The 21,164-nt window shown below is 35.3% G+C and overlaps 1 protein-coding gene across 3 annotated transcripts in view; it reads left to right on the top strand.

Annotated features, from left to right (window-relative positions):
- IL6ST (interleukin 6 cytokine family signal transducer) overlaps window positions 1-21,164 on the top strand; it is a 54,985-nt gene that overhangs the window by 27,915 nt on the left and 5,906 nt on the right. For 2 of the 3 annotated variants that reach the window (XM_003408043.4, XM_064272093.1), the window contains 12 exons: window positions 621-741; window positions 3,771-3,937; window positions 4,447-4,601; window positions 6,737-6,896; window positions 9,534-9,616; window positions 10,339-10,549; window positions 11,109-11,291; window positions 13,746-13,847; window positions 14,037-14,183; window positions 14,514-14,654; window positions 15,811-15,907; window positions 20,816-20,897. In XM_003408043.4, coding sequence (XP_003408091.2) covers window positions 621-741; window positions 3,771-3,937; window positions 4,447-4,601; window positions 6,737-6,896; window positions 9,534-9,616; window positions 10,339-10,549; window positions 11,109-11,291; window positions 13,746-13,847; window positions 14,037-14,183; window positions 14,514-14,654; window positions 15,811-15,907; window positions 20,816-20,897 — 1,649 coding nt within the window. Of the gene's footprint in view, window positions 1-620; window positions 742-3,770; window positions 3,938-4,446; window positions 4,602-6,736; window positions 6,897-8,972; window positions 9,151-9,533; window positions 9,617-10,338; window positions 10,550-11,108; window positions 11,292-13,745; window positions 13,848-14,036; window positions 14,184-14,513; window positions 14,655-15,810; window positions 15,908-20,815; window positions 20,898-21,164 lie in introns of those variants that run through there. The other variant, XM_064272100.1, reaches the window with a different exon arrangement.

The following is a 21,164-nucleotide window of genomic DNA, read 5'->3' as shown; positions in this document are numbered from 1 at the left end:
AGAAAGTATTCTTGAATTGAAACCTGTGAATGCGTTCATAGTAACTTTTCACATCCACTTAATTACTGAGAAATTGCACGTGTAAAGCAGCTACCTGAAAGTGCGTAAATACGGGAGAAAGTCCTTCTGATAAGTCTCAGTAAATAGAGTAAACTTTCTATGATCCAAAATATAGAATCAAATTTGTGGGTCACCCAAACTTTGCGATTTTGATATTCGTTTTCCCTCCAACAGAGTTTGGGAAACAATAGGAAGATAAAAATATAAATTAACCATTTTTGCTTTTACTTAATTACTACTTAGTAACACATGTAAATATTTTTAAAAATAAGCTAAATGGGCCAATCAGTTGATACTATCATATAGCTATAAATGAATGTTAGTTTTTTCTAGAAAATTAATTTGAAACAAACTAGTAAATTACAATTATGATACAAAATACATATTACTACCTAAAAAGTTTGAGTTTATATAGAAAATTAACTCCTTAGTAACCACTATTTCATTATGTCCATACCTTTTGCCTGGGTTTGTGTTTTGTATCTAATTTTATGTTGTAAATGTCTTGTGAGGCATATAAAACTTTGGAGTTTTTTTTAATGCTAATTATTCTCTTTTAGTGCCTCCAGAAAAACCTAAAAATTTGGGTTGTATTGTGAATGAGGAAAAGAATATGATGTGTCAGTGGGATCCTGGAAGGAAGACATACCTGGAAACAAACTATACTTTAAAATCTGAATGGTAGGTTATTTTAAGTTTCTTGTATTTTGGATTTATTAAATCATTTTTGCTGAGGTTTTTATTTTGTCAAGAGGTAATATTAAATGCAAAATTTTGGACGTTTTACTTAATTTTATATTTTGGCATATTCCAAATAAATATATAAGTAGAAAGAATAGTATAATCAACTTCTATGTACCCATCACCCAGCTTCAGTAATTACCAGCTCAAGGCCAGTCTTATTTCATATGTACCCCATCCCAGATTATTTTGAAGAAAATCCCAGGCATGGTATCCGTTCATCCATAAATATTTCAAGTGTTGTCGTCGAGTTGATTTTTCGCTCACCGCAATCGCATGTGACAGAGTAGAGCTGCCCCCATAGGATTTCCTGGGCTGTAACCCTTACAGAAGCAGATTGCTGAGGCTTTCTCCTGAGGAGCCTCTGGGTGGGTTCAGACCACTAACCTTTACTTAACAGTTGAGCACTTAACCACTGTACACCAGGGCTTCTTAAATATTTCAGTATGTATCTTGAAGAGAGCAGGACTCTCTAAACCACAATACCATAGTATACCTCAATATACTTTAATATCCTTAAATATTCAGTAAATTTTCACATTTCCCCTGCTGTCAGTCTCATAATTTTTTTAAAAAAACATTATTTTGAATCAGGATCCAAATAAGCTGCATACATTGCAAATTGCTGGTATGTCTTGTGAGTCTCTGTTAATCTCTAGGTTCTTTTTCCTTGTATTTTCGTTGTTATATGTTATACATCATTTAACATAGCCCTCTGCCCCTATATTTCCTAAAAATTGCTGTTAGATCTAGAGACTTAATTAGATTCAGTTTTTACTCTTTTTTTCTCCAAAAAGATTTCCTAAGAGCAGTGTGTACTTCCATCAGGAAACACATAATACCTGGTACTAAGATGGAAGCTGTGCTTTCAGCTACTGTCAGCCCAATCTATTCAGTATAAAATTCCCCATCCATTTGTTGGGTTGTTTTGGGAAGATTGTTGTTTTTTTCCAAATGTAGAAAAGTTAAAAGAATTTTACAGTAAAGTAAATTTTGTATATATACCCACCACCTAGATTCTACAATTAATATTTTACTGTATTCGTTTTATCGCATACAAACTTACCTATGATCCTTCTGTCCATCTACCAATCATCTTTTTTTTATGCATTTCGAAGTGAATTGCTGACATTAGTATACCAAACCTCTAAACACTTCAGCATTTATAACATTAGCTAGAGTTCAATATTTGTTTCCAAAGTTTTTTTTAGGTAAAATTTACATACAGTGAAATACACAAATCTTAAGTGTATCATTCAGTGAGTTTTGACAAGTGCATACACCTGTGTAATTCACACTCCTATCAGGATATCAGACATTACCAGCTTCCCCAGAAAGTTCTCTTAAGCCCTTTCCCCTGTCGTTCCCTGCCCCCATTCTGCCCCCGTGAGGTAACTGCTTATCTTTACCAGGTATTATTTTTGCATGTTCTAAAATGTCATACAGATGGAATCATAAATTATGTTCTCTTTTGTGAAAGGGTTTTGTGGCTCAGCAGAATGTTGAGATTTAATCATGTCATTACTTTCTATTAATTTTTTTTACCTAAAAATTTGAACAATCGTCAGTGATCATTATTTCTTTATGAATTACAAAGTGGTGGTATTTTATCATTTCCTTTTCTATTTTTTGGCTGAAATACTTGAGAAAAACTTCCCTTTATCAACTATTGGTTACCCTGAGGTACTGTTTATATAACAAAGGCCAAAAGTGTTAATATTTTCCCTTTATTAACCAGTTTTATAATGAGTTGGTTTCCTGGCATCCCCCAAAGTTGAATAACAAGAGGTTTTCCCCTCATTATGAATTCACATTTAAACAGGTTTGATATGTTTCAGTGCGTTATAGTTATTATTTTTATTGCTGCTTAAATTGTTTTATCTTTGGTCAGTGGTTGATTGCTGCATCCTTTTGACACAACTTCATTAGTTGTTGATAGTTTTCTTGATTTCTGATATGATATTCCAGCTTCATTTTCTACATTTCCTTCTCCAGACCTAGAATCAACTATTTTCCAAGGAGCCCTGCTCCATTTAGTGTGAAATAACGGAGACTACAACCAGGGTGCCAGGGGAACTGATTGCTACTGGGTTATCATCGATTTTAGGCTTTTTCAGTGGAAAGAGCTGGGAAATATTTGTTTTCTTTAAAAATATCATGAACTCATACTGTTACTTCCAATTTGTAATCAGGACCACAGGTTTTTGCTTAATTTTCTCTATCTTACATCTGTATTTCCTTTTGCCTACAGTGAAAATTGTAGCTCCCAACGACACCAACATAATTATTAATTTGCTTTATCCCACAATAAACCAATGGCTGCTTTTAAGATTAAAATTACTTTTTATTTATCCTTCCATTTTTTTTAAGTAGTGTGTTTACATAAATATTTTAATTGGGATACAACTATAACACAGTGAATAAATATAGTAGTATCACTTGAAGCTTTTTATGTTGCTCAAAATCAGAACAGCGGTTGCCAGGGTGGAGTGGGGTTGGCTGGAAAGAAACAGCAAATTTCCTAGGGTGATGAAAATTCTTACCCCTACCCTTCTGTCACTCCTAGCATATGGTGCTTGGAAAAAGCTTATTATGCTTAGAGAAAGACATTTCTGGCGCAGTAAGGATTCTGTTTTAGGAAAGGGGAAAAAACAGGGCTAGGAGCACAAGGAAATAGATAAAAATAATATTTGGAGAGCACGGGGGCATAGATCATGAAATTCTAAAATGCAGTATTCTTAAAGTAAAAATTTGAAAATAATTTTGTCTTAAGATACATATATCACACTTGGTTTTAAAGAGAAACTGGTTAATTTTTAAGAAATTGCACTTACCTTTAGTGATGAACAGTTTATTCCAAACTTTGCTACAACAGTCTTCATCTCATGAGACCCTTTTCAAGTAGCTTTTTTCACTCTAATTTTTAAAAGTCTATCTTTAATGACTGACTCTTCTAATTTTATATTTAGGGCAACAGAGAAGTTTGCAGACTGTAAAGCGAAGCGTGACACCCCAAACTCATGTACTCTTGATTATTCTCCTGTATATTTTGTCAACATTGAAGTCTGGGTAGAAGCAGAGAATGCCCTTGGGAAGATTACATCAGATCATATCAATTTTGATCCTATAGATAAAGGTAATTATAAATTTGAATTTGGGAATTTATTAGACTATACACTGGTTTATAATTTAAAATAATTTTCAGATTTTAATTAATATAGAAACAAGCATTTACTTAATCTTACTTTTTACAAAGGCACTTTATCAAGAACATTAGAAATAGTTTGGAAAGAAGAAAAATATCCATAATCTCACACTCGCAGCAATTTTCATTTTGAATGTTATGCTCTAGTATTTGTCCAGTTCTCAACCATTGTATGGCATTTTTTTTCCTAATTTGATATATTATAAGCATTTAATTGTTTTTTCATATCCGGAAAAGATTAACAAATGGAATAAACTGACAAAACTAAAGTTTTCTTTAGAAATTTTCCTTTCCATTATAATAGCATGACATAGCATTGTTTTCAGAGTAATTAGTTCATTTTATAAGAATAAATGAGTATTGTGAAATAAAGAAAAATACAGAGTATATTTGAGTTTGTATGTGAAGTTTTAAAAGTAAAACATGGTTTTATTCTTCAGTGAAGCCCAATCCACCACATAATTTATCAGTGAGAAACTCAGAGGAACTGTCCAGTATCTTAAAATTGGCCTGGATCAACCCAAGTATTAAGACTTTTATAGGACTGAAATACAACATTCAGTATAGGACCAAGGATGCCTCAACTTGGAGCCAGGTAAATCAAAAGTTATTATTTATTTCAGTAATCTTTCTTGTAGACCTTCTAAGCTAAAAAGTTTTCTGAATCATTTTCTAAATGTCTTAAGTTTCTGGTTACATGAGATATTGTGATTGACCCTTCTTCTAGATCTTTATTTCAAAAAAGAGCAAACAAGAAGACATCCGGAGAGAAAACACAGTCTTGCTATATACAGGCGCCTTCAAGTAAAATATGGAAGGGATGTAGGGTGATAAGGAATATCATTTTTGATTAAAGATGAAAGGCGTGCAAGTAATAAGCAAATTAAGTGAAGGGCAAAAATAAAGAAATTATATAAATAAACTAGAGCAGGAGTTGGTCCAAATCTAGCGCAGCCTAGTTTTTATAAAGTTTTACTGGGACACAGCCACACTCATTTGTTTATGTATTGTCTTTGATTTTTTCCTGCTACAATAGCAAAGTCGAATAGTTGCAACAGAGATCATCTGACCCACAAAGCCTAACATATTTACTGGTTGCACAATGGTTAAGTACTCAGCAGCTAACCAAAAGGTTGGTGGTTCAAACCCACAAATGACTCTGTGGGAGAAAACACTTAGTGATCTGCTCCCATAAAGATTACAGCCTAGAAAATTCTATGGGGTAGTTTTCTCTGTCTTGTAGGGTCGCTGTGAGTTGAAATTAACTCGTCAGCACATAACAACAACAGTAGCCCTCTACAGAAAATGTTTGCCAACCTCAGAGATAGATGAAGGGCTTGGTGGGAAACTTTTAATACTGGAAGGAAAAAAAGTTAAATTAGAATGGCGTACCCAAAGATAAGGAGACCTGGTGGCGCAATGGTTAAGCACTCAGCTGCTAACCAAAAGGTTGGCAGTTCGAACCCATTAGTGGTTCCGTAGGAGAAGAGACTTGGCAATCTGCTCCCGTAAAGATTACAGTCTAGGAAACCCTGTGGGGCAGTTCTACTCTGTCCTATAGGGTCGTCATGAGTCAGAATTAATTCGACAACGCACAACACCACCACCCAAAAATGATGCTGTTACCCAAAGAAATTCTTAGAGCTTTTCAAAAAGCTAACTGTAGCATTCAGCTACCACTACTATTCTTTGTCATGACTCCATTCGTCACTAAGAGTACATAGGTTTTTGTTTTTGTTTCTCTGGTTGCACTATTGTACTCAAAAGGAAACTGAGCCCATGACCTTACTGCTTCTGTCCTCTGTCCCACTAAAGGGCTCAGAATACAGTAAGAAAAAGTAACCAAAACAAAGTTGGATTAATATTTCACGTTGTACTGAGTGGATACATACCTGAGGTTCTTCAAAATATTTTTTATTATCACAGGATCTTAATTCAGTGGTACAAAAAAGACTGACTCCTATTTGTACCCAATATTGAAATCTCAGAGTAGGAAAAAGAACTAAAGAAAGATTAGGCTGGATATCTTCCTTTTGCCTGTCCAGATCTACATTCTACCCTTTTCCACCTTGCTGTCTGTCTTGGGATACTGACCTGTATGGATTCCATCAGTGGGTTTCTATCCCTTCTAGCTTCCAGATGAGTTTGGATAATGGGAGGAGGAGGCCTGGCAGGAGAGAGGAGGGATAGAAGGGAGTAAGATAGCATATTTGTTTCCCCTTCTCCCTCTCTGGAGCTGGCTGTGTCTCAGATGAAGGTCACTGCTCCTGTCAAGGCAACCTTGTCTGTCTGACACTCTTCTTCCAGGTTCTGGTACCTCCCGTCACCCCTTTGGGCTTAGAGTGATAACAGTTCCCTGTTGTTAAAAATCCCAGAGTACTCTAAGGAGGTTCCCCTACATTTTGCCCATAGTCCCTTTACTAAACCTTCCTTGAATTAATTGCAGTGTACCATCTTTTTTCTGTTGAGACCCTGAGTATTATAGGTCCCAGGAAGGAGAGAAAAAAAAAATAAATGGAGAATGATAGATATTTCCATACTTCTCAAACATAGTAACTTCACTGTTTTTTTTTTTTAACTGCTTTTTGATTTGTACTTCTTTCTTTCAGAGTTTGAGATTAATTTATTAGTCTTGTTTTATTAAATTGATCTCTAAAATCTTGTACAACATATAAAACCTATTACAAGTACCTTTTTTTTTTTGTCGTTGGTTGATTTGTTTTGGTTCAGATTCCTCCTGAAGATACATCATCCACCCGGTCTTCCTTCACCGTCCAGGACCTTAAACCTTTTACAGAATATGTATTTAGGATTCGTTGTATGAAGAACGATGGTAAGGGATTCTGGAGTGACTGGAGTGAAGAAGCAAGTGGGATCACATATGAAGCTAGTAAGTAAATTAAGTATATGAAAAAATAAATTGTTGGAATTCTGGCTGTGAGTTGTGTTTGGTTTTAGTAATATTGAGTTTAGAGTACACCACATTGCTTCTTATTTTTCGATCATTTTATTCAAACTTAAACCAAAAAAACTAAACCAAACCCAGTGCCATTTAAGGACACCAGGATATAAAACTTAACATGCATTATTGATTTGATACTTAATTCAAGAAAATTATCATGGAATGGTATGTTAGATATTATCAGAATACTATTGAATTGCTTAAAGGTTGATAAGTCTAGAACATTTTATAAAGGGAAAGGGCTTACAGATTATCCCTAACCAGAGAATTATGTCTTGAAACATAATCATATTGTGTAGCAAAATATACTTTAGACCCTCACTATCAAAAAAGATATTTGTTATATGTATACACACACGTGCACACACACACGCACACCCCTACTCCTCACTTATTGACTATCTTGTTATCCAACATTTTGCATTTGCAGCAATGCTAAAAAATCTGCCATCCCAACTATTTTGTTCTTTAACAACAACGTACGTCTGGCAGTAACAAACACCAAGGTACGAGATAAGTAGTGCTGGCTGTGATAGTTAAGGTGATGTGTCAGCTTGGCTGAGCCATGATTCTCAGTGGTTTGGCAGTTACGTAGTGATGTAATTTGACAGTTATATAATGATGCAATTTGACAGCTATGTAATGACGTAGTCATCCTCCATTTGATAATCTGATGTGGCTATCCTCCATTTTTACGTGACACCCTGGTCTTTGGAACCTAACCATGTCTTGATAAGTGAGGGGTGGGTGGGTGTATATATATATATTTTTGTTTGTTCCTGTTTTTTCCTACCAGCACTTGATAGTCCCTAGGAAAGGGCTGGTTGGTTGGTTGATTTTCATTTTTTCCCATAGATAATATAATACGTGTAGAGTAGGATCCAAAGAGCACAAAAGAGTGCACAGTCTTAATATTCCTTCCCCAAAGCAACTAACATTACTAATTTCTTGTGTAACCTTCAAGATATAATTTTATGACATATAGGTTTTTGTTTTTGAACTTTTTTTTATCACAATTCCAATTCTTTAGGTCTGAATGACAGCAGCTTTGGCTTAGAAACCCCTCCCTACCATCCATATCCCTTCACCTCCAACTCTGCTAGATACTTAGAGTGTTACATGAATTGAAAATGTCAAAGGCAGAAAAGTGTCCTTCCCCCATAGGAATTTTCTTCCACTCTTGTAAGTGCCAGGAAGCAAAGCAATCCTGCTACTGCCATTCTGGGCTCCTCATCCAGATGCCTTTGTCTTGACCAGGAGTTCTTAAATAGGGGTGCTTAGGCCCTTTAGAGGTATATGGGTCAGTTTGGGAGAGCTCAGGAAACATTCTAAATGTAGGTGAAATACTGTGCTTGGTGCCTTTGTTCATTTTTTGTGGGGAGGAGTACATAATCTTTTTCCAATGAAAGAGAACTCTGGAGCGCAAAAAGCTATGAACCACTGGACTAGGCATTTCTTCAACTTAGTGAATGAAGCCTCTAGGTTCTCTGCTATGTTAGGACATATGTTAGGGAATATTTCTGGCCCATAAAGTTTCCTTTATAACGTTATGGTCTTTTGAGCACTGCACTTAGTTCTTTATTTTATGGCACTTTGTATTTCTTTGAACCTCCTGTACCAGCCTTCCTGGTCTGCCTGTCTTTCCTCCTTCCTCTGTTTTCTCATCTATAATTGCCTTTTCATGATCAGCACAGCACTGCTTAAGTTTCATTCAGATCCTTTTTTCTTCTGTTAAGTACCATATCTTGTGATGATATTTATAAAAATTTTGAAAACTCAGTTGATACTACAGGAATTTTAAAAGCCCATTTACTAGTACTTGATACTATATTTTAAAAGTGCTTTTTCACGTGGTTGGTGATTATCACAACAATCCTGTGAGTTTGTTTTAATTGTGGTAAATATATATGTAACAACACATTGGACATTCTAACAATCTTCAATTCTGTAGTTCTGTGAGTTAGTGTTAACTATATCCTATTATCCCTTGGTTCTAACTGAAAGGTCGGCAGTTCCAACCCACCAGCCACTCCGTGGGAGAAAGATGTGGCATTCTGCCGCCATAAAGACTTACAGCCTTGGAAACCCTGTGGGACACTTCTACTCTGTTCTGTAGGGTCATTGATCAGAATCGACTCAACTGCAGTGGGTTTGGTTTTTTGTCCTGAAGCATCCCATTATAAATCAATAAACTTACACATTTACTCTGTTTATCTTGATTTGTTTTATATTCTTAGATCTTATATACATTTGGGAGCTTTCAGCGTTTATTTAAATGATTTGTCAATTTGATTTTTTAGTGCAAGGAAATAATGATGCATGTTGTGGTTATTGCTTAGGATATATTTGTATGCTTACAATTTTGAGGTTAGGAAAGTGTTCTAGTACAATGTAAATCATCAAACTATTACCCTGACTGAAAGAAGACCCAGGCATAACATGCTGGGATGGGAAAAGGAAAATACTGGTAAAAGACAAGAATAGTAGGAAAACAACTTCCAGGATTTTTTTTTTACTGTTAAAATTTTTTTATTTTAAAAAGCTTTTGTCTTTTTTTATTTTTAGAACCATCTAAGGAACCAAGTTTCTGGTATAAGATAGAGCCATCCCATACTCATGGCTATAGACCTGTAAAACTCATATGGAAGGTAAAGAAAAAATGACATGTTTAAATTCTTTTAGCTCTTATAATACTTTTTTATATGATATGAGTAGAGTCTTTTTTTTCTCCCAAAGCTTAAATTTTTATTCATTTTAATATCAGCAAAGTTCTTGTTAACTATGTTTATTAATTAAATAGAAACAAGCTTTTATATATACTGCATAGAAATCAGATATCAAACTATAACACCTCATAGGGATCTCAGCACAGTTTTAGAAGAGTATAAGTTGTATAAAAAGTATGTTTTAGTACTTTATTGAATTTTCCAGGGCACCTCATAGAAAAGAAGTTTTGGGTAATCAGTCTTTTGAACATAAAGAGCAACAAAATGTATGCTGATAACTAGAAAATATAAAATTGTCACATATTTCATAAATGTGCTATAAGTAGATCATACTAAGAAGGTAGAGAGAAATGCTTAATAAAAAGATAAAATAATTGAGGTCCACACAGCCACAGTACAGAACTGCATATAACAAATAAGAACTAAGAGCTAACAGAACGATGTCCCTTCTTCTCTTTCAGCTGATCAGTATGTAGTGTGTTTACTGTAGTACCAAGTCCACAAAGAGGTTGCCTGTCCCTTCCAATTAAATACCTAGAGGTTTGACACAATTGGTGACAATTCTTAGTGAAAACAAAGAAAAACTAGTTAGCTTTATTCACGATTTATGAAATAATTTTTTTAAATAAGCTATTTTATTACAGACGTTGCCTCCTTTTGAAGCCAATGGGAAAATCTTGGATTATGAAGTGACTCTTACAAGATGGAAATCTCACTTTCAAAATTACAGAGTTAATGACACAAAACTGACAGTAAACCTCACAAATGATCGCTATATAGCAACTCTGACAGCAAGAAATCTGGTTGGCAGATCAGATGCGTCCGTTTTAACCATCCCTGCCTGTGACTTCCAAGGTTTGTGCCTGTGAGAGAGCCTGGCTTAGTGCCAAAGAGGGTGGTTAGGAGTGGGCAGGGCTCCAGTGAAAAAAGAAGAGTAGCCTAAGACTGTCCCTCAGCATCAGAGAGAATTATAGTTTCAGAAGTCAGTCGGCAGCCCAATGACCCGTTTCATCACTATGTGGCTCACTTAAATCTTGCAGTAAGATGCTTAATTCCTTTTAGCACTTTTCTGATTACTTACCTGGATTTTAAAAAATACTTAAAGTTCTGATAAGTTTATATTCACATGATTTAAATATATTGTTTAGCTTTCAAAGACAAAAAGTTTGCAGTTACAGACTTACATGTACAAAACAGTTGAAGAATTTTGAGAGAACAAGAATAAATAGTTGAAATAAATGAATTCCCTTATATGGAAATTATAATAAAGTATTTTCGGTCATGGAAATGTTAATATTATATGCTATAAAAGTTGTGGTAGCAGGATCAGTCACATGGTTATGGAAATGACTATAAAATGTCAAAATTTCAAATTAAAAATTTTTTTTACCATTTGTCAATTTTTTTTTTAAAGCTGCTCACCCTGTAACGAATCTTAAAGCATTCCCCAAAGATAATAAGCTTTGGGTAGAATGGACTGCTTCTAATGAGTCTGTAAATAAATATATACTTGAGTGGTGTGTGTTATCAGATAAATCGCCCTGTATCCCAGACTGGCAACAAGAAGACGGTACCATACATCTCACCTATTTAAGAGGTAAACCCAGCTGAAAGCATTAAGTTGATATCATTTTTCTAACTGTTTAGGGAGATTTCTCTCTTACATATCCTTTTCTGGTTTGTAGACATTGTGGTCCATTGAAAACACTTCCAATTTATCATAGCACCTCTAGTTACTAGATGTGTGACTCTCAGCAAGTCACACTTAACCTCTCTGAACTGCAGGGTCTCTTCATGGATAAAATGGGGCTAATATCATCTTCCTTTATACCTTAATTTTGTTTTGATCTTCAAAGGAATGCTCATAAACTGTAAAGTAATATAGAAATAAAAGATCATCCAGCCTCTGTCACTAACTAGTTTATGTCTTCTCTGTATCTGATTTAGCTTCCTCATTCTTCAGGTTAGGAAATAGTTTCCTAGAGTCCCTGGATGACTTATTTAACTTCTTACAGGTGTTGAGTAGGGGAAGCAGAACTAGAGCTCAGATTTCCTTAAGTCTTTTAAGTTAAAGTTCTAGGACAGAATGATGTTGATCCCAACTCATAACAACCCTATAGGACAGAGTAGAACTGCCCCATAGGTTTCCAAGGAGTGGCTGGTAGGTTCAAACACCGACCTTTTGGTTAGTAGCCAGGCTCTTAACCACACACCACCAGGACTCCAGTGGATGTTACAGAGCCTCCAGATGGATCGCTCTGTGTTTATGTCTGTGTTTATATCATTTTAAAGCCACTTCATAAGTGGCTTTAAAATGATACAGCAACTTTAAAGAGAAAACAGAAACAACTTGTATGTGCTTTTTTATTAGTAAAAGAAATAATCATTAGAATTCAGCTGTGAGTAATATGATTAATCAGAAAAAACCTCTAAGGAGAGAGATACCTGCCATAAAGTTTATGAGCTTTATTTGTAAAAGAAACTGTGTGGCCTTTATTAGCCTATTATTTGATATGCAATTCTAATGAGCTTGGTTGTCTAGTTTCACAACCTTACGAAATTAAATGCTTGGCAAAGCTAACTTTCTTAAAAAAGCGTAGCATAGGTTCTGGAGCCTTTAGGGTTGGAGCAGGTGGCCCCAGATACTTCAGTAGCCCTGATAGTGTCATTATTACAGAATATAAAAATTTCTTATCTTCTTGATGATCATAAATAATCAAGGGATGGTAAAATTACTCTGTTTAAGAATGCAAAGGCACATATAACTTCATGAATAATGGCTAAGGGAATGAGTTTTTGTTGAAGGTACAGTAAAACCTGTGAAAACTGGAACCTGTGGAAGACAGAAACCTGTCAGAGAAGGAAAACGCAAATATTTCCCGTTAAAATAAGTGATAGAAAAATGGTACAACTGCACCCTATCAAAGGAAAAAACATGCGAGACCAGGAACAACAAGGCAGTTCTGCAGAGTTCCAGTTCTCACAGGCTTTACTATGTAGACATTAAAACATTAGCATAATGTCTGTTTTCACCTTATTTTCTGATGTAGACCAAACCCACTGCATTAAATCAATTCCGACCCTGTAGGACAGAGTGGAACTGCCCCGTAGGGTTTCCAAGGCTGTAAATCTTTAAGGGAGCAGACTGCGACATCTTTCTCCCGAAGAATGGCTGATGGGTTCGAACCACCGACCTTTTGGTTTGCAGCTGAATGCTTTAACCACTGCACCACCAGGGCTCCTTTCTGATGTAGACAAATAAAATGTATAAAAAGAAAGAATATTTTGCTGTTGCATATGAAAAAGATAGATTAATTTGGAGGAATTATATTTTGATAATTTTTTTTTTAATGTGTTACTTTCTAGGGGGTGGTTGTTGTTAGGTGCTGTTGAGTCATCTCTGGTTCGTAGCAGTCCTGTGTACAACAGAGTGAAATGCTGCCCAGTTCTGTGCCATCCTCACAATTGCTCTGACCATTGGTGACCCTGCTGGTATTGAAATACCCATCGCATAGCTTCCAGTGTCACAGCAACACATAAGCCACCACAGTACAACCAACTGACAGACAAGTGGTAGTTTTCTAGTGCTACCCTCCCCCCTTTCTATGGGAAACAGCACTAATATTTTTTTCCCAGTCACAAATCAGGACCGTTCATGCTTTTCCTAGGTCTTATTAGTGGAACTTGTTTATTAAGCAATTCTCAGATAATTAGGATCGTCAAATTATAAGGCCCAGGATAATTTGAGATCAGTGTTGTATAACCTGGTAAATGTAAACCCTGACTATAGTTGCAGTAATTACTTGTATTAACTATATACAAATATTTTTCTTTTATCCACTGTACTGGTAATAAAAGTAACCTGTTTTATTTATAGTTTATTAAAAACAGTTTTACTCTGTTGAGTTGGAATCCAGTACAAAAAAGGTAATGCTTTTTTTAATGTTTTAAAAGAAAGATAAATGGTCATGAAACTATGAAAATCAGTAATGGAATGAATATGACTTTTTCATTGTAGAAAAAAATGCTTAGACTACTATTCTTACTTTAGGGAACCTAATGGAGAGCAAATGCTATTTGATAACAGTTACTCCAGTGTATGATGACGGGCCAGGAAGCCCTGAATCCATAAGGGCATACCTTAAACAGGCTGGTAAGTCCAAACTCACTTTCTTTGAAAAACATTAAGAGTTTTGTATTAACAAAGACATTTTATCAGTTTTACATAAGGGTATGTTTCGTTATGTTCAGTAATTTTATGATGAGGAAATTTTATGTGAATCTAATGATTTACTGAATTCTGATGGTTTTCTGTTAGCAAATAACATTTATTCTGTTACAGCACCGTCAAAAGGACCTACCGTTCGGACAAAAAAAGTGGGGAAAAATGAAGCTGTCTTAGAATGGGACCAACTCCCTGTTGATGTTCAAAATGGATTTATCAGAAATTATACTATACTTTATAAAACTGCACTTGGAAATGAAACCGGTAATAAAGCCATTATCAGTTATTAAGAATCAGATTTTTTTTCTAACTTTTAAATACCGGTTTAAATCTCACCTTTTTATGTTATGCTTCTTAGTGTACCATATTATCCTCGGAAGAGAGTCACCTGAGAATATGCCTTACTGTTGCTTTCATGATCCTATTAAAGAAATATTGTTTTATGCTTAGAAGAACATTGTTTTAGGGCTATGAAAGTTGTTTTTTGGTAAAATATTTTAATTCATTTTTAATTCTTGTATAATACCAAACGTAGTCCAGGTGAAGCAGAACGTTGAGTGGTTGAATAAAGCCCACTTACTTCATTTCTTCCAGCCGTGAATGTGAATTCTTCCCACACAGAATACACGCTGTCCTCTTTGACGAGTGACACGTTGTACATGGTACGAATGGCAGCATACACAGATGAAGGTGGAATGTATGGACCCGATTTCACTTTTACTACTCCAAAGTTTGGTAAGGAATAATGAAATTTGATCTTTTTTCCTTCTTTCCTTTTTTTTTTTTTTAATTTAACCACACTAGGCAATTGGTCTCTATTCGCCTGGAGCAACAGAAGAAGAAGGAGAGTCAGGAATAGAGGGAGGATGTAGAATGTGTGGCTAACTGCCTCCTGGAACTACTGCCTCCTTTGCCCTGAGACCAGAACTGGATGGTGCCTGGCTGCCATTACTGAACATTTTGACCAAAGATTCTATAGCAGAATCCTGATCAAAATGCCGAACAGAGTTTCAGATTTTCATGGACTCCAGACTTTGTGGTGCCACGGAGACTGGATGAACCCCTGAAACTATTGCCCTGAGATAATCATTTTTAAACCTTAAATCAAAAATATCCCTGAAGTCTTCTTAAAACCAAACAGTAGTTTAGCTTAACTAGTAAAGAATGCCTGCCTTGAGCATTGTGCTCTTTTAAGAGCTATCTATATGGGATGAAACTGACAACAGCAACTCGAAAGATAAGATAGGAAGCTTAGGGGGCAGTGAGTTTATGTTAATGGGGGAGAAACTGCTCAGAAAAGGAGGGTGAGGAATGTAAACAGTGTCACTAAATTATAAAGGTAGAAACTGTTGGTGTGTGTTTTGCTGTGTATTTTCTCAATAACAACAAAATAAATAAAATAAAATAAAAAAAGATTGTTTCACAGCTTTTCCAATTTCTGCCCAGTACTCATTTGTTCTGATACAGTTTGTCAGTCAGTGAGTGTTAGAACTGAAAGATAAGTTTTTGCTAAGATCCCACTGAGTGCACATCATAGATCATAGACGGTTAGGTTTGGAAGCTCTAAATTACCAGGTAGGTTATCTCTCCAGTAAGCGGAACTAATTTTATTCTCCCAACCAACATTTATTTTATGCTTACTATGTGGGTAAATTTTTTTTTTATTTATTTACGTGGGTAGGGACTGTGTAAGGCATAAATGGCTAAGATGAGATTTACCAAGAAGAGAGGGGAGTGGAGAGAAAAGATGGCATTTTATCTTTTCTATAGGAATCTGGCCATTGGGTTTTTTTTTTTTTTTTTAATAGGAATCTGGCAGGAAAGTTGTATTATTTCTCTTTAGCATATGTGTCAACAGTTATTTCCCATCTCACCACTTTCTCTTTTTTAGCCCAAGGAGAAATTGAAGCCATAGTTGTGCCTGTTTGCTTAGGATTCCTATTGACAACTCTTTTGGGAGTGTTATTCTGCTTTAATAAGCGAGACCTGTAAGTAGTCTTATTCATGTATTTGTATTTTTTCAGCTTTATTGAGGTATAGTTTACATATAATAAAATTCATCCATTGTAAGTGTGTAATTTCCTGAATTTTGACAGTTGTATACAGATGTGTACTACTACAGTCAATTGCTCCAGGCAATCACTGATCTGCCTACTGTAACTGTAGTTTTTCTTTTCTTATAATTTCATGTAATTGGAACTAAATATCTTTCACTTAGCATAACATTTTTGAACATTCATATTCTTGCATTACTAATATTGTCCCCTTTTTATTGCTGAATAGTATTTCACAGTACAGATATATCAAAATTTGTTTATCTGTTGATAGAAGTTTAGCTTGTCTCTAAATTGTGGTTTTTATGAATAATGCTGCTATGAACATTAACATACCAATCTTGGTTTGATCGTATGTTTTCATTTATCTTGCATAAACACCTAGTAGTGAGATTTCTCCTCCTAGCTATTAAGTGTATGTTTATCTTTGTAAGATACTGCTGTACTGTTATTCAAAATGGTTGGGTGATTTTACATTCCCACCAGCAATGTATGAGAATTCCATATGTCCACTTTTTAGTAGATGTGTAGTAGATGTGTACTGCTATCTCATTGTGGTTTTAATTTCCATTTCCCTGAAGACTAGTGATGGGATCTTTTCACATGTTGTTGTTGTTAGGTACCTTCGAGTTGATTCTGACTCATAGCCACCCTGTGTACAACAGAACAAAACACTGCCCCGTCCTGTGCCATCCTCAGAGTCATTATGCTTAAGTTCATTGTTGCAGCCACTGTGTCAATCCATCTTGTTGAGGGTCTTCTTCTTAATTTACCAAGCATGATGTCCTTCTCCAGGGACTGGTCCCTCCTGATAAGATGGCCAAAGTATGTGAGATGTAGTCTTGCCATTCTTTCTTCTGAGGAACATTCTGGTCGTACTTCTTCCGAGACAGATTTGTTCGTTCTTTTGGCAGTCCATGGTATAATCAGTATTCTCCTTTAGCACCACAATTCAGAGGCATTCGATTCTTCAGTCTTCCTTATTCATCATTTAGCCTTCACATGCATCTGAGGCGATTGAAAACACCATGGCTTGGTCAGGCGCCCCTTAGTCTTCAAGGTGACATCTTTGCTTTTCAACACTTTTAAGAGGTCTTGTGCAGCAGATTTGCTCAATGCAGTATCTCTTTTGATTTCTTGAGTGCTGCTTCTATGAGTGTTGATTGTGGATCCAAGTAAAATGAAATGCTTGACAACTTCAGTCTTTTATCCGTTTATCTTGATGTTGCTCATTGGTCCAGTTGTGAGGATTTTTGTTTTCTTTATGTTGAGGTGTAATCCATACTGAAGGCTGTGGTGTTTGATCTTCATCAGTAAGTGCTTCAAGTCCTCTTCACTTGTAGCAAGCAAAATTGTGTCATCTACATATCGCAGGTTGTTAATAAGTTTTCCTCCAGTCCTGATGCCGGGTTCTTCTTCATATAGTCCAGTTTCTCAAATTATTTGCTGAGCATATAGATCAAATAGGTGCGGTGAAAGGATACAACCCTGACGCACACCTTTCCTGACTTTAAACTACGCAGTATCCCCTTGTTCTGTTCACATGACTGCCTCTTGACCTATGTAAAGGTTCCTCATGAGCACAGTTAAGCACAGCTTTTCATGTGCTATTTATATATCTTCTTTTGTGAAGTGCCTGCTGAAATCTTTTGCCTATTTTTAAATTGGGTTGTTTGTCTTGTTAATATTGAGCTGTAAGCATTTTTATGTATATGTTGTGATTACAAAATGTTTGTCATTTTTTATATTTTTCTCCCAGTCCGTATCTTTTTGTCATTTTTTATATTTTTCTTCCAGTCTGTATCTTTTCTCCCAGTCTGTGACTTTAGAAAAACAAAAATGTTTAATTTTGGTGAAATTCATTTATCAATTTTTTATCTTGTGGTTCCTGCATTGTGTGTCCTGTTTAAGACGTCTTCGCCTAACCCAGTGTCAAAAATATTTTCTCCTACAGGTTTAATTGTTTTAGCTCTTGTGTTTGGGATCCGTTTTGAGTTTTTGTGCATGCTGCATGGTGAGAGTAAAGGTTCATTTTTTTTTTACAAGTATCTAGTTGTTCCAGCATCACTTGTTGAAAAGACTATATCCCTCCCCACCACTGAATTGCCTTGATATCTTTGTTAAAAGAAAAAAGTCTATGTAAGTCTGTATTTCTGGACTCTCAGTTCTGTTCCATTGATCTATACATCTGTTTTTACACCAGTTCCGCACTGTCTTGATTACTGTAGCTGTATAGTAAGTTTTGATAACAAATAGTGGAAGTCCTCCAGCTGTGTTCTCTTTCAAAGTTATTTTGAACAGTTGCTTTGCCTTTTCATATAAGTTTCGATACCAGTTTTTCAATTTCCTTAAAAAAGAAAACCTGCAGAGTTTTGGATTTTATCTTATCTAGATTTCTTTAATTTCCCTTTACAGTGTTTTGTACTTTTCAGTGGACTGGCCTTGCACATCTTTTGTTTAACTTTTTCCTAAGTATTTTTCAATGCTGCTGTAAATGGTGGCACAGTGATTAAGAGCTCAGCTGCTAACCAAAAGGTCAGCAGTTCAAATCCACCAGCCACTGCTTGAAAACCCTGTGGGGCAGTTCTGCTTTGTCCTGTAGCATCACTATGAGTCAGAATCGACTCGACAGCAGCCGATTTGGTTTTGGTTTTTTTTTTCTGTATTATGAATGGGTTTTAATCTTTCTAATTTTCCCTGTTGGTATACAGCAAGCAGTTGATCTTTTTAATATATTGATCTTGTATCCTGAGACCTTGTTAAATTCGCTTACTAATGATAGTAACCTTTTTTGGTTCCTTTCTACATACATGATTATGCTGCCTGCAAGTAAAAACGGTTGTCCCAATCTTTATACTTTTTAATTCTTTTTTGCCTTTAGTTCAAATTTTTATGCTTTTCTTATTGCACTGGCTAGGACTTCGGTACGTGTTCAATAGAAGTGGTGAAAGCTGATATCTTTGTCATGTTTCTTTAGGAAGAAAGCATTCAGTCTTTCACTGTTACATACTGGTATTATCTGTAGCTTGAGAAAATTATATTTCTATTTTGTGGAGAGTTTTTATCAAGAACGGGTGTCGAATTTTGTCAGATACTTTTCCGGCATCTGTTGAGATAAGTGTATGTTTTTCTCCTTTATTCCATGAATATGGCGAATTTCATTGATTTTTTTTTTTCAGATGTTAAACCATCCTTGCATTCCTGCGATAATGCTCGATTCATTTTTATTCATATTTTGTTAATGATTTTTGTGTCTGTGTTCATAAGTGATACTAGTCTGTCCTTTTTTGGGTCGTGTTTTTTTCCGATTTTGGAGTCAGGTTAATATTGGCCTCATAAAATGATTTGGGACGTGTTGCCTCCTCTGTTGTCTGGAATTGTTTGTGTAACATTTGTGTAGTATTTTCCTCTTTAAATGTTTGTTAGAATTCACAAGTAAAGCCATCTCAGCCTGGAGTTTTCTTTGTGGGAAGATTTTTAATTGAAAATTCAATTTCTTTATAAATACAGGGCTGGCAAAGTTTTCTTTTTCTTCTTTACTCTGTTTTGGTGATTTATATCTTTTAAGGAATTCATCCATTTTATCTCTATTACGTCTAGATTTTATAGTTGTTTTCTGCAGGAGAGTCAGTCTGCAAGGAACTTACTCTGTCATTCCCAGAAGCACCACTTCTCATTACTCGTTTTTATTTTTTATTTAACTTTAAATTTGCACTTAACATTCTCAAGATGATTCACTTACTATACACCTAGGACCTCTAACTTTGGCCTGGGAACCACACTAAAGTAAACATACTTAAATAAGATTTTTGTTTTTGTTTCAAATACGCTTTGTTTTCTGGAACAGCTTTAGGCTTACAGAAAAATTGTGCAGAGTACCAGAGAGTTCCCATAACCCTCCCCCTGCATAATGTTTCTCGTCTTACTAACATCTTGCATTTGTGTGGTACATTTATTATAATTGATGAACTGATATTTCTACATTATTATTAACTGAAGTCCATAGTTTCCATTAGGGTTCATTCTTTGTGTTGTACCCTCCTGTGGGTGTTGACAAATGCATAATGTCATGTGTCCATCATTGCAGTTGTTGTTGGGTGTCATCCAGTCAATTTCGGCTCACCCCGTGACAGAGTAGAACCTTAAGTTTTTGGTGATACGGAGATCCTGAATGATTTGCATATGTTTACTGTTGTTTGCCTCTTTTCCTTGTAAAAAATCAAATGTATTACATTTTATTTGGTTTTGGTGTTAAAATTTATTTTGCTATCTGGATTCTTTTTACTGGAAATAGAACTTTTTTTTGTTTTCTTTGGAAGCGGGTGTAACCACACATTTTGTGGTCTGGATATGGTTCTTAACAGTGGTTTTTCTTACAGCATTTGATTTCAGAGATTTTTTTTTTAATTGAATACTGATTATTAGCTTTAGCCTTGCTAACATTTTTTTTCTTTATGAATGGATTAAGATCCTTACGCATTTATAACAGTATTTTCTATTGGATACAAGAAAAATAATTTTTTGTTTGCTTTAGGGGTAGAATGGAAACCCTGGTGACATAGTGGTTAAGAGCTTTGGCTGTAATCAAAGGGTCAGCAATTCAAATCCACCAGGTGCTCCTTGGAAACCCTATGGGGCAGTTCTACTCTGTCCTACAGGGTCGCAGTGAATCAGAATTGACTTGATGGCAAGAGTTTTGGTTTTTGGGAATAGAATAGGTATTTTTGTTTATTTGAATAATTGGTGTGGTTCTTAAGATTCTTAGGTGAACGTGTTTAGAAACAGACTCTGCATCGTTTATTACATGTGGTTCTACACATGCCATATTTCTTTTCTCTCCAGGATTAAAAAACATATCTGGCCTAATGTTCCAGATCCTTCAAAGAGTCATATTGCCCAGTGGTCACCTCACACACCTCCAAGGGTAAGATAAAACGCTTCTGAGTTATTTATAATATGCAGGTGTATTAGATTGTGTGTATATAGTTCAACCAAAAGATTGTCGGTCTTAATTGAAAAGTAAATGAAAACAGAATAATAGTATGCAAATGAGAATTTCAATCAAAATTTAAAAGAATGCCTATACATTCTAGGGGTCTATTGTCATCATAGCATATCTGTTCTGATATTCCTAATTCTATTCAGTAAACATTAAAAATATTTGGTTGATCTTGAAAATTGAGAACTTTTA

This window comes from Loxodonta africana, chromosome 2 (genome assembly GCF_030014295.1).
Source record: "Loxodonta africana isolate mLoxAfr1 chromosome 2, mLoxAfr1.hap2, whole genome shotgun sequence".
Taxonomy (NCBI): Eukaryota; Metazoa; Chordata; class Mammalia; order Proboscidea; family Elephantidae; genus Loxodonta; species Loxodonta africana.
The sequence above is the reverse complement of the archived record's forward strand: the minus strand, read 5'-3'. Positions and strand labels throughout refer to the sequence as shown.